The sequence below is a fragment of the Thunnus thynnus genome, chromosome 4, assembly GCF_963924715.1.
Source record: "Thunnus thynnus chromosome 4, fThuThy2.1, whole genome shotgun sequence".
NCBI classification, from domain to species: domain Eukaryota; kingdom Metazoa; phylum Chordata; class Actinopteri; order Scombriformes; family Scombridae; genus Thunnus; species Thunnus thynnus.
The window spans coordinates 17,135,803-17,148,391 of record NC_089520.1 but is presented as its reverse complement, the minus strand read 5'-3'; the positions used below and the strand labels follow the sequence as shown (position 1 = coordinate 17,148,391).

At 40.5% G+C, this 12,589-nt stretch overlaps 1 protein-coding gene across 4 annotated transcripts in view; it reads right to left on the bottom strand.

The window, feature by feature from the left end:
• Positions 1-235: 235 nt before the first annotated feature.
• LOC137181357 (kazrin-like) overlaps positions 236-12,589 on the bottom strand; it is a 117,047-nt gene continuing 104,693 nt past the window's right edge. Inside the window, exons 9-15 of one of the 4 annotated variants that reach the window (XR_010928143.1) lie at positions 9,465-9,656; positions 7,351-7,487; positions 6,789-6,959; positions 5,242-5,422; positions 4,915-5,076; positions 3,303-3,426; positions 236-366 (exon numbers count right to left, since the gene is read on the bottom strand). Coding sequence is in view for 3 of the 4 variants with exons in the window: in XM_067587005.1 (XP_067443106.1) it covers positions 3,256-3,426; positions 4,943-5,076; positions 5,242-5,422; positions 6,789-6,959; positions 7,351-7,487; positions 9,465-9,656 (986 nt within the window). In the remaining variant the exon portion in view is untranslated. Of the gene's footprint in view, positions 367-1,780; positions 3,427-4,914; positions 5,077-5,241; positions 5,423-6,788; positions 6,960-7,350; positions 7,488-9,464; positions 9,657-12,589 lie in introns of those variants that run through there. The other 3 variants (XM_067587005.1, XM_067587006.1, XM_067587007.1) reach the window with 3 other exon arrangements.

The following is a 12,589-nucleotide window of genomic DNA, read 5'->3' as shown; positions in this document are numbered from 1 at the left end:
GAATTGGGTTACTGATACCCAGACCCAGCTCTAAATCCTCATCTGTGAGGACAAGCAGCACCTAAACAGCAGAAATCAGGTGTTTTATCAAACAGGAGCAGCACCTGAACATCCCCATCTGTTCTCAAGCAAAAGGCAAACAAACCAAAAGAACCACGTGTACAAAAAAGTGTACCTTGCCACTTTTGACGTTTTCAGAGCAGGCACGGATGTACATGGGCATTCCCATGACAACCTCCAGCCAGGCCTGGACTGCACCTGCCCTCCACAGTGACATGCATGCGTTTCGAGTGAGCTCCGCCTGCTGGAGGCGGTCCAGCTGCTCTTCTCCGTCAGACAGGCTCTGCTGTGTGAGGCTGTCAGAGTCTGGATTGGTCAGGAGAAGTTATGGTGTGGCATACAGGAGGGATTCAGGGGTCAGAGGGGATATGGAAATCAAAGAAATGACTTATCTGGAGACAATTGACATCAAGTCAAAGGGTAGTAGCAAGACAGGGGTTTTCAGAGTCTGAGACTGTGGGCCTCCCCTCAGACTAAGCTTGGAAAAAGGCCCCCCTCCCCCTTATTTATTTGCTTGCTTTCCTGGATGCCTATGAGATCATGACTATGTTATTTGATCCCATAGACACTCAACAATTGAGCCAAGATAGCCTGATATTGCTGTTTGACATACTTCAGACTACAACAAATAATATATATATAAAGGGTCTTTCTGAAGGCATTTATTTGTTTCTGACTCTGGGAAATTGGGAAAAACAGTAAAATTCCCCCAAACTACCATATCTCTGAACTATTTCTTTAACCAAATCACATACATTTAGGCTATTATATGTGATCTCCTTTTGATAACTAATGTAATAACTTTTTTTTTTCACTTCCAATCACTGAGCTTCCTCAGAGACTGTTTGGAGCCCCCCTGAGGAGGCCCACCTCCCACTTTGAAAACCTCTGGCATAAGAAATACACCTTCACCTCAGTGTGTCACAGTTTGCAGCAACTTAAGAAATGTGTCTTTCTTTCTTCTTCCTGTGTTTACTGAGATTCCTCCAGTTCAGTCAACTGGATAAAAAAACAGCTCTAAGATACCTTTCATCTATCCAACCTTGACATAAAGTGTCTTGACATTGCACCACATGGCCACTAGATGGAGCCAAAGTAATCCACTGGCGCTACACTTCCTGTGTCCACATAGCAATGGCTAATAAGGTTTTCATACAAAATGAAACAAAACATTGTTATGTGGATCTTATAACAGATGTAATTGCTATTTTGTGATATGAAAATTTAGATGTTTGGTCAGTTCTAAACTACAGTACCATGTTTAGTAAAGGTGTTAAAATACTTCAGTAACTATCTGATGATATGAGGGGACTTAAGACCATTAGGATAATGTATTAGAGACACAGGGATTATTCATAAAACATCATGCTCCTGCCCATTAACCGCCCATCCCAACCACAGGAAAACACTGATTCATACTGAACCAACAAATCCAGGATGAAATCCATGTGTTTACCTGATTCGCCCCCGCATGCTGACAAAAATGCTTCATGCAAAGTCCATCATCTTTCAAAACAGTTTCCACAAAATATGACTTTTCCAATGGACCTGAGTGATATGAATAATCCCCAGAGTGCAGAAACAGACAGCTGGTCATCACAGATGAGGAGTTACTCACTGGCAGGAAAGATGCCATTAGAAATGGCAGGAGAGGGAGAGACACGTTAGACTGGGACACAAGAACAAGATTACTCATGGAACAGAAAACGGCCACATAGTATGTATTCAGTTACTAGTTTTATTTTTAAAATAAGATTTCATTTCAATTATATTCATTTTGAAAATGCTAAAACCTCCTCGACATCTGGCTGCAACAGCTGCAGCAGATAAATATTTGAAGTTACCTCTGGTTTGTCTTTTTTTAAATAAAATACTTCAATAGATTTAATCTTTTACGCAACATCTCCTAAATTACAAAGCATTTAACAGAGAATTATTAGAGCCACATTTGCAAGAAATGAGGAGGGATTCTACACAACGCAAAACAAAAACAGCAAAAGGAAAAAAAAAAGGGACCGTGCATTCATAATGCAAGGAAAGATAACTTGGTAAAGAGACAGGGCAACATGGGAGCAACACAGGATTGTGGAGATTATTAATTCGATTGGCAATGAATGAACATCTAACCAAAGCAACACGTAGGGATCATGCAGGTGTTTAATGCACATTCCTTTGTCTCATATTGGCACATGTTAGATAGCTCTCAGTAGGAGATGAATCAGACATAAACAATGTTACGAGGCTAGTGCTAACAGTGACAGAATGATGCGCAGATTTTTCAAAGATGAGTGTTTTTAACCTTTGGCACTTGCACATGGTTTAACAGCAGACAAGAGGTGTGCCTGAATATTCATTACTGTTCATTTTTGTTCGTGTATTCAAGTCAGTACAATTTAATTTTTTAAGAAAGACTGACTCTAAAACACTTATTGGTAATTATTTCCATCATAAAATGGATCCCTGCTGCCCACATTGTGATATGTTGCAGATGTATTATCAGCAAAGAAACCTCAAAGTACAACTCTGTACCACAGTCAGATCTAAATATAAAATATGCATGTGTTTCCATATCAACAAACACTTTAAAACAAGAGAATTTGGTGGATTAAACTCCAAAATATCCATTTCTTTCCAAGCCAATCAGGTAATGTCTCCTCTGTCATAATAATAATTAGGCCAAGTAGGATCGGGGATTAGAAGAAACTTAGAAATCAATGTTGAAAAGCATGATAAAAGCAACTGCAAAGTAACAAAAGCCAAATGACATTGACAGTAAAAACACTAGTTTCACAATAACTCCTATTTACATATGAACAGCAGTCCTTCAAGTCTCCAGTTATAAAAAAAAACCATAAAACATTAAGACATTTGGAAGATAATACAGCATAAACATGTCTACACATAATAATAACCCCATGTATATATTTATATGCATGTAAACATATATACAGATGCATACATGTACATCTATAAATATATATCTAATTTACAAACATACAATTTGAGGGTAATATACTGTACATTTATGGGGATAGCAGTCTCTGTTAGGCTTTTCTTTTAAAATTTACCCCCCTCCCCCATCCAATCAATTCCACACACAAAATGCTCTGTACACACAGTTAAAGCTAGGTGGATATCCACACATATTCAAACATTAAAACACGCACACACACACGCTCACACACACACTCAGCATCACCAGTCGGCATCCTCCTCTATGTAATAATCAGGTGTGGCTGTACCATCAAACAGGCCGGGTTCCAGTGACTTGCGCTGCTTGCCCCGAGCGAACACCCGTGACAGAGATCCCAGAGTCATCTTCTCCTTCTTCTTCTTACGTTTCTGGTCCTCCAGGTCCTCCATGGACTAAACCAGGCAGAGGGGAAAGGAAGTTAAGATTAGTGCTCTCATGTGGCTGAGTTAAAACATTTTGGGAAATACAGTTATTCACTTTCTTGCTGAGAGTTTGATGAGAAGATTGATACCTCTCTCATGTCTGTAAGCTAATTATGAAGCTGCTGCCAGCAGCCTGTTAGCTTAGCTTAGCATAAAGGCACAAAACAGGAGGTAACAGCTAGCCTGGTTTCATCGAAATATGACAAAGCCCATCAACCAAACAAATGGCAACTACTACCGCTTGAGGGTGAAGCCAATGCAGAAGTACCTTAAAGTGAGGAGTAAAGGAGTAAAGGTGCCACTGATGGCCATCAGATGATGGCTTCAATTAACTCCCATTCAAAAACTGTCAACTTCTCTCTAGAAATACTGAGTCAATCTTCTTTTTTTTGGGTCTCAATCACTAAATTCAAGCCCTCTAATAAGTGTGCTGGTGGTCATTTTGGTAATTATTGCTCCGTTAATAAGATTTGAAGACTTATAATAGTTTTGATGTCTGCCATGTAGGCGTCGATTGACAGCTGGCTAACCTGCTGCTCTCCTTGGCTCTGGGACTCTGAGTTGGACTGTTGTTGCAATATTTCGTAAGTTTAATGTTGATTACGATACCTGCCCTGTTAGCACAATTTAACTAAAGTAGCTGTTAGCCCAAGTGTGCACCGCTCGCTGTTACCAGTAAGCTAGGGTTCGCTTCAGTCTGAGGTAGTGGGGTGTTTTTCCAGAGTGAGAAAGGCAACACTCTGAACTTCTTTATTTATTTGGAAGGAACAATAAGCAACAACTCTGGGCTTCAAGCAGGCTCCAATGCAAACCAAATGGTGACTTGGCTATGTCCACCTTTATATGCAGTCTAAGCTACCAACACCTGGAAACTTACAAATTAACAGGTTATATCTCCACTGTGTAATCCGTGCAAAAATATAGTATGTACATGGTAAACTGTAAGTGGTTTTATGGGCGAGTCTCTGGTGGTTGCCTGACATCCTCACACCGACAACAAGACCTCAGGAGGTTACTGAACATGACCAGGAAATAGCATAAATCCCCATAATACCGCAACTTGTCTTTTTACACTTTGTACTGATTAAACAAACAAGATATAATATCTCAATTATTGAGCTTTAAAGGGGTGCTGGTAGGCACCTTTAAAGCTCTTTGGACAAGGCCAGGCAAGCTGTTTCCTTCTGTTTCCAGTCTGTATGCTAAGCTATCCGGCTGCTGTTGTTTGCTTCATATTTAGCAGACAAATATGAGAGTAGTATCAATCTTCTCATCAAACTCTGGACAAGAAAGCGAATATGCTTATCTCACAAAATGTCAAACTATTGCTTAAAAGTGAGTTAAATGCAAAATAACACCACCACCACCACCAAGCAGGCAGGCTGACACCCAGCAGGCCGACAGGACAGAGGGACAGACACAGACAGGAGAAGACGAAGAGGAGGGAGGTGTGATTACTTGGTAGAGGGGGCCAGGCAGCTCTTACATTGCAGAGGGAGTGGGTCCGGTGACGAGGTGAGTTGATGTCACTGGGCGTGGAGGAGCGGTCCCCGTCAGCCGCAGAAGCATCAGAGATGACGGAGGGCTGGCGAGAGTGGCAGGGGCTGATCCTGACCACAGCTGGAGGTCGCCACACACACACACACACATACATACGTACACACACACATATATTCACACCCGCAGTTAGTATTAGAAACCTCCAGGAAACCCTTTATTAGTATATTGAGCCTGTAAAAGCAACACCAAGCAGCATGGAGAGGCAGAGCTGATCAGAGAGCCTACCCTGTCTGTCTGTTGTGTGTCCGTGGTAGAGGGTCTGTTGGCTCTGTCGAATGGCGGCGGTCAGCGGCAGGTCGGCCTGCATCACCCACTCCTGACTGCCGTTCACCACAGGCTCTGTAGGCATGGCCAACGAGTGGCGCTTCGGTACGTCTTTTGTCAGGGTGGCCAGAGACTGCTTGGCCTGAGAAACACAAGGGAAACAAAAAAAACCAGGCATGAGTTAAGTAAAATACACTCGTCTGTTATCACCTTACCTTTGTCTTGTTCATAACTTACAGTAATTTCAAATCTTCAAACCGACTATCCTGAACCCATTTTGTGATGAATTACTGAATATGGCTGGAGATTGTTGGTGTTTTTCTCAGGAAGCATAATAACTGAGGAAAATGTTACTACCCTGGGTAAATGAGTCACTTCGAGAACTTATGAAACAAACATTTTGCATCTCCAACTGCACGGAGAAGCTGCTCCAACACTGTTATGAGCTTGTATAATGGTCTAAGAAATCGTGTTACTAAAAAAGAAAAAGAGAAACACAAAAGCTGAATATTGCAGTAATCAGAGGAAAGAAGAAAATGTTCTGTTGTCTGGCAACAAATAAATAAATAAATAAACTGAACTAAAACTGTGAGTCGGTTGATAATAAACAAATGGTTCGTTAATTCAATAGTTTTATTGTTTCCTCTGTTGAGGAACTTGCCAATAACAATAAAAATAAACATTACAGTGAATAAATAGAGTTAAATTAATTGTGGGTATCAGTATGGCTGCCAGAATGATCTTACGCCACTGGAAACATACAACAGCTCCATGAATAAATCACAAAAAAGTAAAATACACAAACTCACATCAGTACACAAATGGTTTTAATCTTTTTTAAAGTTAATGTTAAATATGTTTCTTTGCTTTTATTTGTGTTTTTAAATGTCTCGTGCTGCTTTTTAATTTTTTTCCCATGAACTGCAGAGAAAAAGACTGTCCAACTGACTCTTTGTATGAACTGTAAATAAACTTCCTTACATAAACTAACAAACGTTGATTGCATGTGCGTGTGCATCTACACAAAAAGTACAAACAGTAAGATTTTAAATAGAGAAAAGAGGAGAAAGAAGAAAGAAAAAGAAGATAGAATGATGTTTTGCAGCTGGGTTGCTTGACAGTGATGCAGCTCTGGCACTGATGTGCTAACAAATCTGATCTGTGATACAGCTTGATGTGAGGATCTGTGGGTGGTTATGACTTGCCGAGGGAGGAGAGAGATTAATGACACACAGACTGACAACTGTACCTCTGAGAGACCGACACACAGCAACACAGAAAGGAGGCAGGAATTTCTTCCCCAGTAATGCTTTGAGAGAGGGAAGGGATGAGGATATATAGCAGAGGAGCTTACTGCATGTGTTTGAACTGATATGAATGCACTGATAGGATTGCAAGCCCACATCTTGTTTGCATTTATGTCCTACATAACAGACAATAACACTTAGGTGGCACCATTGTACTCCAGTTAATTCAGCAAAGTTGTGTCTGTATGCAGGGTGACTCACCATGGTGAGCTCGGCCTCTAGTTCTTTGACCCTGTTCTCCTTCATGTCCATCTGAGTACGCAGGATGTTGGCCTGCTCCGTGGCTTCTTTGGTCTGCCTCCTCAGGTCCCACTTCTCTCTCTCAAGCATGTCTTTCTCTTTTGCCAGGGCCTTCACTGCATCCTCACTCTCCTGCACAACACAAACGCACACACACAGACATAGTTAATCCCCAACAATCTCACTTTGAATGATCAACGGAGCTCCAAATTTGAGTCAAGAAGCATGTCACCGCTATAGTTTGTGTTATAATCTCTTTCAAAACTTGCACTTTTCTCTCCAAACTTGACAGAGGAGTAAGTGACGTCACTAGAGTAACAGATCATTTCAGCTGTATTGTTCTAAAATTAAGATTATAGCCCAATTGATACCAGATTTTTGAGGTAAATACCAATATTGATTTGTCTCTAAATTACCTCAAACATGCCTTTAGCATTTCTGTGCTGACATTTCTTGTATATATATATATATATATATATATATATATATATATATATATTTATGTCTGCAATAAAAGTGTTACCTTTCGGTGCTGGTCGTAATTGCGAATGAATTCTCGCAGCTGGTCTTCTCTGCTCTCCAGTGTTGTGTACAGCTGCTGCATCTGACTCACCAAGTCTCCCTTTTCCGCTTTTAGACGCTTACGGTCAGCTTTCATAGCTGCAACACACAGACAAACACATTCACACACCTAGCAGCATGTACATGTGTATATCAATGAGTAATTTAAAAGCCAATTTTACTGTCAAACAAAACAAATACTTTCAATACATCAGAGATTTGGTTTCCTTTAAGTCAGAGACAAAGCTTTGCAACTGCAGCAGGGAGCCACTAGGTGACACTGTGTCTTCTGGTAATGGGTGGGGAGGGGGGGGCGAAACTGGTGTTTTTTTTCTTTTCTTTTTTTTTTTCAGAGAGAAATTGCCCAGAGAAAATGATGTAACCACCTCAAAAGATAAGTGGCACAGTGGCACTTATACATTCATACATGAAACTGTTTCAGCTGGCATGTGGAGACCTTGTTGGCTCATCCCTGAGAAGACCGACCGGGTCAGATTTCTTTAAAAATTCTCTTATCAAAGCAACTCAACAGCGATGATGCAAGTGGTGGAGCTCTTTGCATACAAACACAATAATGATGCTCTCCTGAGAGTCTGTGCTCAACAGAGGGGCAGGACAGAAACCAGTACTTTTCATAACTGAACACATGTGTCACTCAGGGAGCATTCCTCCCGTCAACGTTCAGCTTCTTCATATTTCACACTTGACATTCAAACCTGTTTTGCAGCAGTTACACAACACAGTGTACAAGCATGCAGCTCACCACCTGTGATTCTTCGGGCAGAGTAGAGAGCAATGCAAAGCAGTAGTGCTCAATTCAGCTAAATCCACAATTGGTTTCCCTTCTATTTTCATGGCAAGCAATCATCCTTGATGCAGGAGTGACATATTTTTGCTTCTTTCCTGAAGACTGTTGAACTGCATAATAGTTGGATTTGTTTTCATACAAGAAATGAAAGCAATCTCATGCTACATAATCAGCACTGCATTCCAGTCTACATCAATACCACATTTATATTTTAAAGTAAAGCCTCTTTGTCATGATTGATGGATCTTAATTAAAGTGAGGTGAACCTGGAGTCGACTTGGCTGCATGTCGAAACATGTACGCTTATAATGTATCTGTTTTTTGTGCAGACCCTCCCAAAAATAAGATCTAATCATAACAGTAACATGTTTCTCTCAAGAATTTGTGAATTGGTGTCATTTGTGTGCACATATTTCATACATTTGGCACATACAATATGAAACTGGGATTATATCTGATGATAAGAGATGAACCCTAAAACAGATTTTGAAGACATTTTTCCACAGTAACATCTGTTTATTGGCTGAACTTTTCTTTTTGTTTGCTCAGAGTAAAGACCAGTGGGCTGTCATCATGTGGACATATGGACTAAACCAAAACTACATACTTTAAAGATGATAAAATATGAGTACAGTACAGAGAATTATGTTGTATTTCATTTATCTAAGAAGCAAACATCTTTATGTACCCACATAAGCCACTGGTATCTTACTACTCTGGACGTTATGTCAGTCTGCAAGAAGAAAAGCAGATTTGTTCAATGTGCCACTGTAATGTAAAAGATAATGAGCTTTATTTTGTTTCTATATTGAGAACCAGTATATAAAACAATACTTTGTTTAGTAAGATAAAACCAGAAATGTATTTTTAAGCATGGATGATGCACAAATTGATGATTCACATACAAAACATTCAAGTTAGTTACCTGGAGAAAACATCGCAGATAAGGAAAAAAGCCTTTTATAGGAATACATTTTGGACTTGTAGCTTTTTTTCTTTCTCCTAATACTCAGCATAAAATTTATTAGAAATTTATAAACATATGATATTTGACAGTTTATTGAATGATAATGATAATATCTGATGTTGTTCTTTTGGTTTTGTATATGGGTTACTGGAAGATGTCTTGTTATATTTTTTATGTTTGATATATAGCTTCCATCAACTTCCAACTAAAAGTTCCTGCAGCTGTTTGCTAACTAGCTGTTGGAGAGAAGGGACTCTGGTGGATTAGGTGAGTTGTCAAGACAGTTACATTGGCTCCTGACCTTGTAAGGCCTCCTTGGCACGGTCCAGCTCCTGCTCCTTGTCACCCAGCTGCACACGGAGCTCGGTGGCGGAGAGTAGGTTGGCTGTGCAGCCTCCCTGGGTCTCCTCCAGGTCCTTACTTAACATGTCCTTCATTTGCCTCAGCAGGTGGACCTCCTCTTGAAGCTGGGCCACCTCCTCACGCAACAACACTGGGGGAGAAAAACACAGGGTTTGGGAATCTAGAGAATGCAGAAGAGAGATGAGGAAGGGAAGAGTGTTGGGGGGGGGGACTGAGGGAGAATCAGAAGACAAGTAGATAAGTAGAGAATAAGAAGCAAGAGGGAAAGTGAGGAAGAGTAGGAAATAAGAAAAATGGAAAGGGAGGGAAATGGTCAAAAGAAAAGCAAAAAAGATACAAGAAAAAATGGAAGGGGGTTAAAAGAGCAAATGTACAAGCAGCAGGATACTGAGGAAGTAGTATCAAGCAGCTGGAATTAGAGAGGGGGTGTGTGATTATGAGGCACGTGATAAAATATAGGCACAAATCGATACATCAAGACTCACAGCTCCCCCTCAGCTGAGGCCACAGGTGTTTTAGAAATTCAGATAAATGATGAGTGACAGACTCGGGACTGAAGCCGGCGAGGGTAGCAGTTAAATGAGAGACAGCAGACTGATAAGACTTTATAAAATATCAGCAACACACGCTTGAGTCGTGCTCCCGAGTGCTGTGTTTTCCATGAGCTCATCTGCTGTGAAACGCCCTCCCAAACCCCTCGGGGAAAACAGGCAAGCAAACAGGAGCAGGAAGCTGAGCAGAGGACACAGTGAACTGAAGACTGAACTAAGGGGAGCTGGTGGTCACGTTTGTGGAGCAAGAAGACAGAAAAGATGAAAAAGATGAGTTCTTTCATCACACGGCAAATAACCGAATTTTAGTCCAGTTACGGAAATCCGTACAAACGAAAGAGGAACAATTGGTCATAGTGATTTATATCACACACAGAAGGGTAGACGGTCTGTTACAGAACAATGCACGCTTTTCATATAAGAACAAAGACAAATGACAACCGACCAAAACATTCAACTACACTGTAAAATCTGCAACCCCTGATGATAAATTTGTAATTTAACAGCAAAAACGTTAATGATACCTCAATAACATACAAGATGACAGCAAAAGAAGAAGCAACTTGGATAAAGCTGAAATAATAAGCTGATTAAAAATAAAGCAGTAGATCAGAGGAAAAGTAATTGACAACTATTTTGGTAAATTATCATTTAAGGCATTTATTAACTTCTTAAATGTGTGGATTTGCTGCTGTTCACGACTATAAATGCAATTTATCTTTGGGGTTTGAATTGTTTTCAGACAAAACGAGCAATTTAGAGATGACAACTTGGGGTCTAGGAGCTTGTGATGGGTATTTTCCACTGCATTCTGGCACTTAATTGACAAACCAATTAATAAGTTAACCGAAAAAATGATTGACAGATAAATCATTGATGAAAGTAATCACCAAACAAGTTGCATCCCTAAACTTGGTGACTTCTACTTGTAAAATTGTGTATGTTTTAGTTGTTTAAGTTACATTTTGTGCCCATACTGCAAACCAATTGGGATAATAAAAATGAAGATAAATGTGTGAGAGTGCATCTGTGTGTGTGCGATATTAAAAAAGTAACAAGTCTACAGTCACACTAGCAACACTGTAAGGGTTTAAATTCGCATTGTAAACCAAACTGTTAGGTAAAAGTTTAAGGTTTTTTTTTTTACTTTAACTGTCATGGTGAAGTAAAAGTGGTAACTGTCAGAAGTGTCAGCAGTCTTTTTTTAAAGTCACACATGAACATTTGCTAACACGTAAAGTATACTAACACAAAGTACAGCTGAGGCTGATGGGAATGTCGTTGATTATGCAGGTGTTGGGCACATTGATTTTGGCCTGATGATGAGGCTACATGAAAAATTACAGGATCATCAAAGTGTTTAGGACTCATCCTCTGTGGATCATGTATGTCTGTACAAAATTTCATGGAAATACATCCGCTAGTTGTTAAGATATTTCAGTCTGGACCAAAGTGGTGGACTGAGTGACCGACAGACATTGCCACCCCTGGAGCCACGCTGCTAGAGTGGCTAAAAAATAGAAGTAAAAAAGTAGCGTGTGGCCTTAATTCTATGTAGATGCCTATAAGACTTCCTGTGAAACTAAGTAAAATTCAAGTGCAAATGTGCATGCAAGGAAGTATGTATGTGTGTGTTTGTGTGTGCGTGTGTGTGACTTGGAGAAAAAAAGGGAGAAGGTCTCTGCAGGCCTGCAGCCAGACGTCGTGGGGCTGCAGCAGCTCCGATAAGAGAGAAAGGGACAGTCCATCAGTCTCTGTCGACTCAGTACTATGGAAACACCGGGCAGCTCTGTGCTGCATGTGACAAAAAGAGTTTGTTTCCCTGAGAGAGCAATCTTTCACGGCCTTCTTGCAGCCTAAATCCGCTTATTCATCTGTTTACCTACAGGCTCTCTCCTATATTTGTCGCGGGGAGCCCAGCTGCTGCTTTTCATGCCGCTGGACAGAAGTGTGCATTTTTGAGGTGCCGTGTTGTGCTCAGCTTAATCTTTATCTCCAAACAGGCTGAATAAATTATCATCTGCACTTGCTGTGATGTGAAGGTTGGTCTGCTCTTGTTGTTAGCTGTCAACTTAGCACGCACAGCAGCAGTTGTGTTTAGCTTTGTTTCTCATATCAGTTCTCAAATTAGGCAATCTGAATCTTGCTTTTTGTACTCAGCATCTCTGAATATTTAAGCAGCTTAGAGTTACCTCACATTACACATATGTTATGTTTTGTGTGAGCCTGATAATAAACACATATCCACACACACACACACACACACACACACACACACACACACACACACACACACACACACACACACACACACACACACAAACACACACACTTTTTCCTCTTTCAAATTTTCTGTCTCAAATTGAGGGTGAAATCAAGGCAAACAAAACTCCCCAGGAGCTTCTAATCTTCCCTGGAAATATACTGATAAATGTATGAAGGGACACAGACAACAAAGCTTCTTCATCGCACACCGACATGTTCTTGAAGGGCACTGGCGAGCCATCTACCT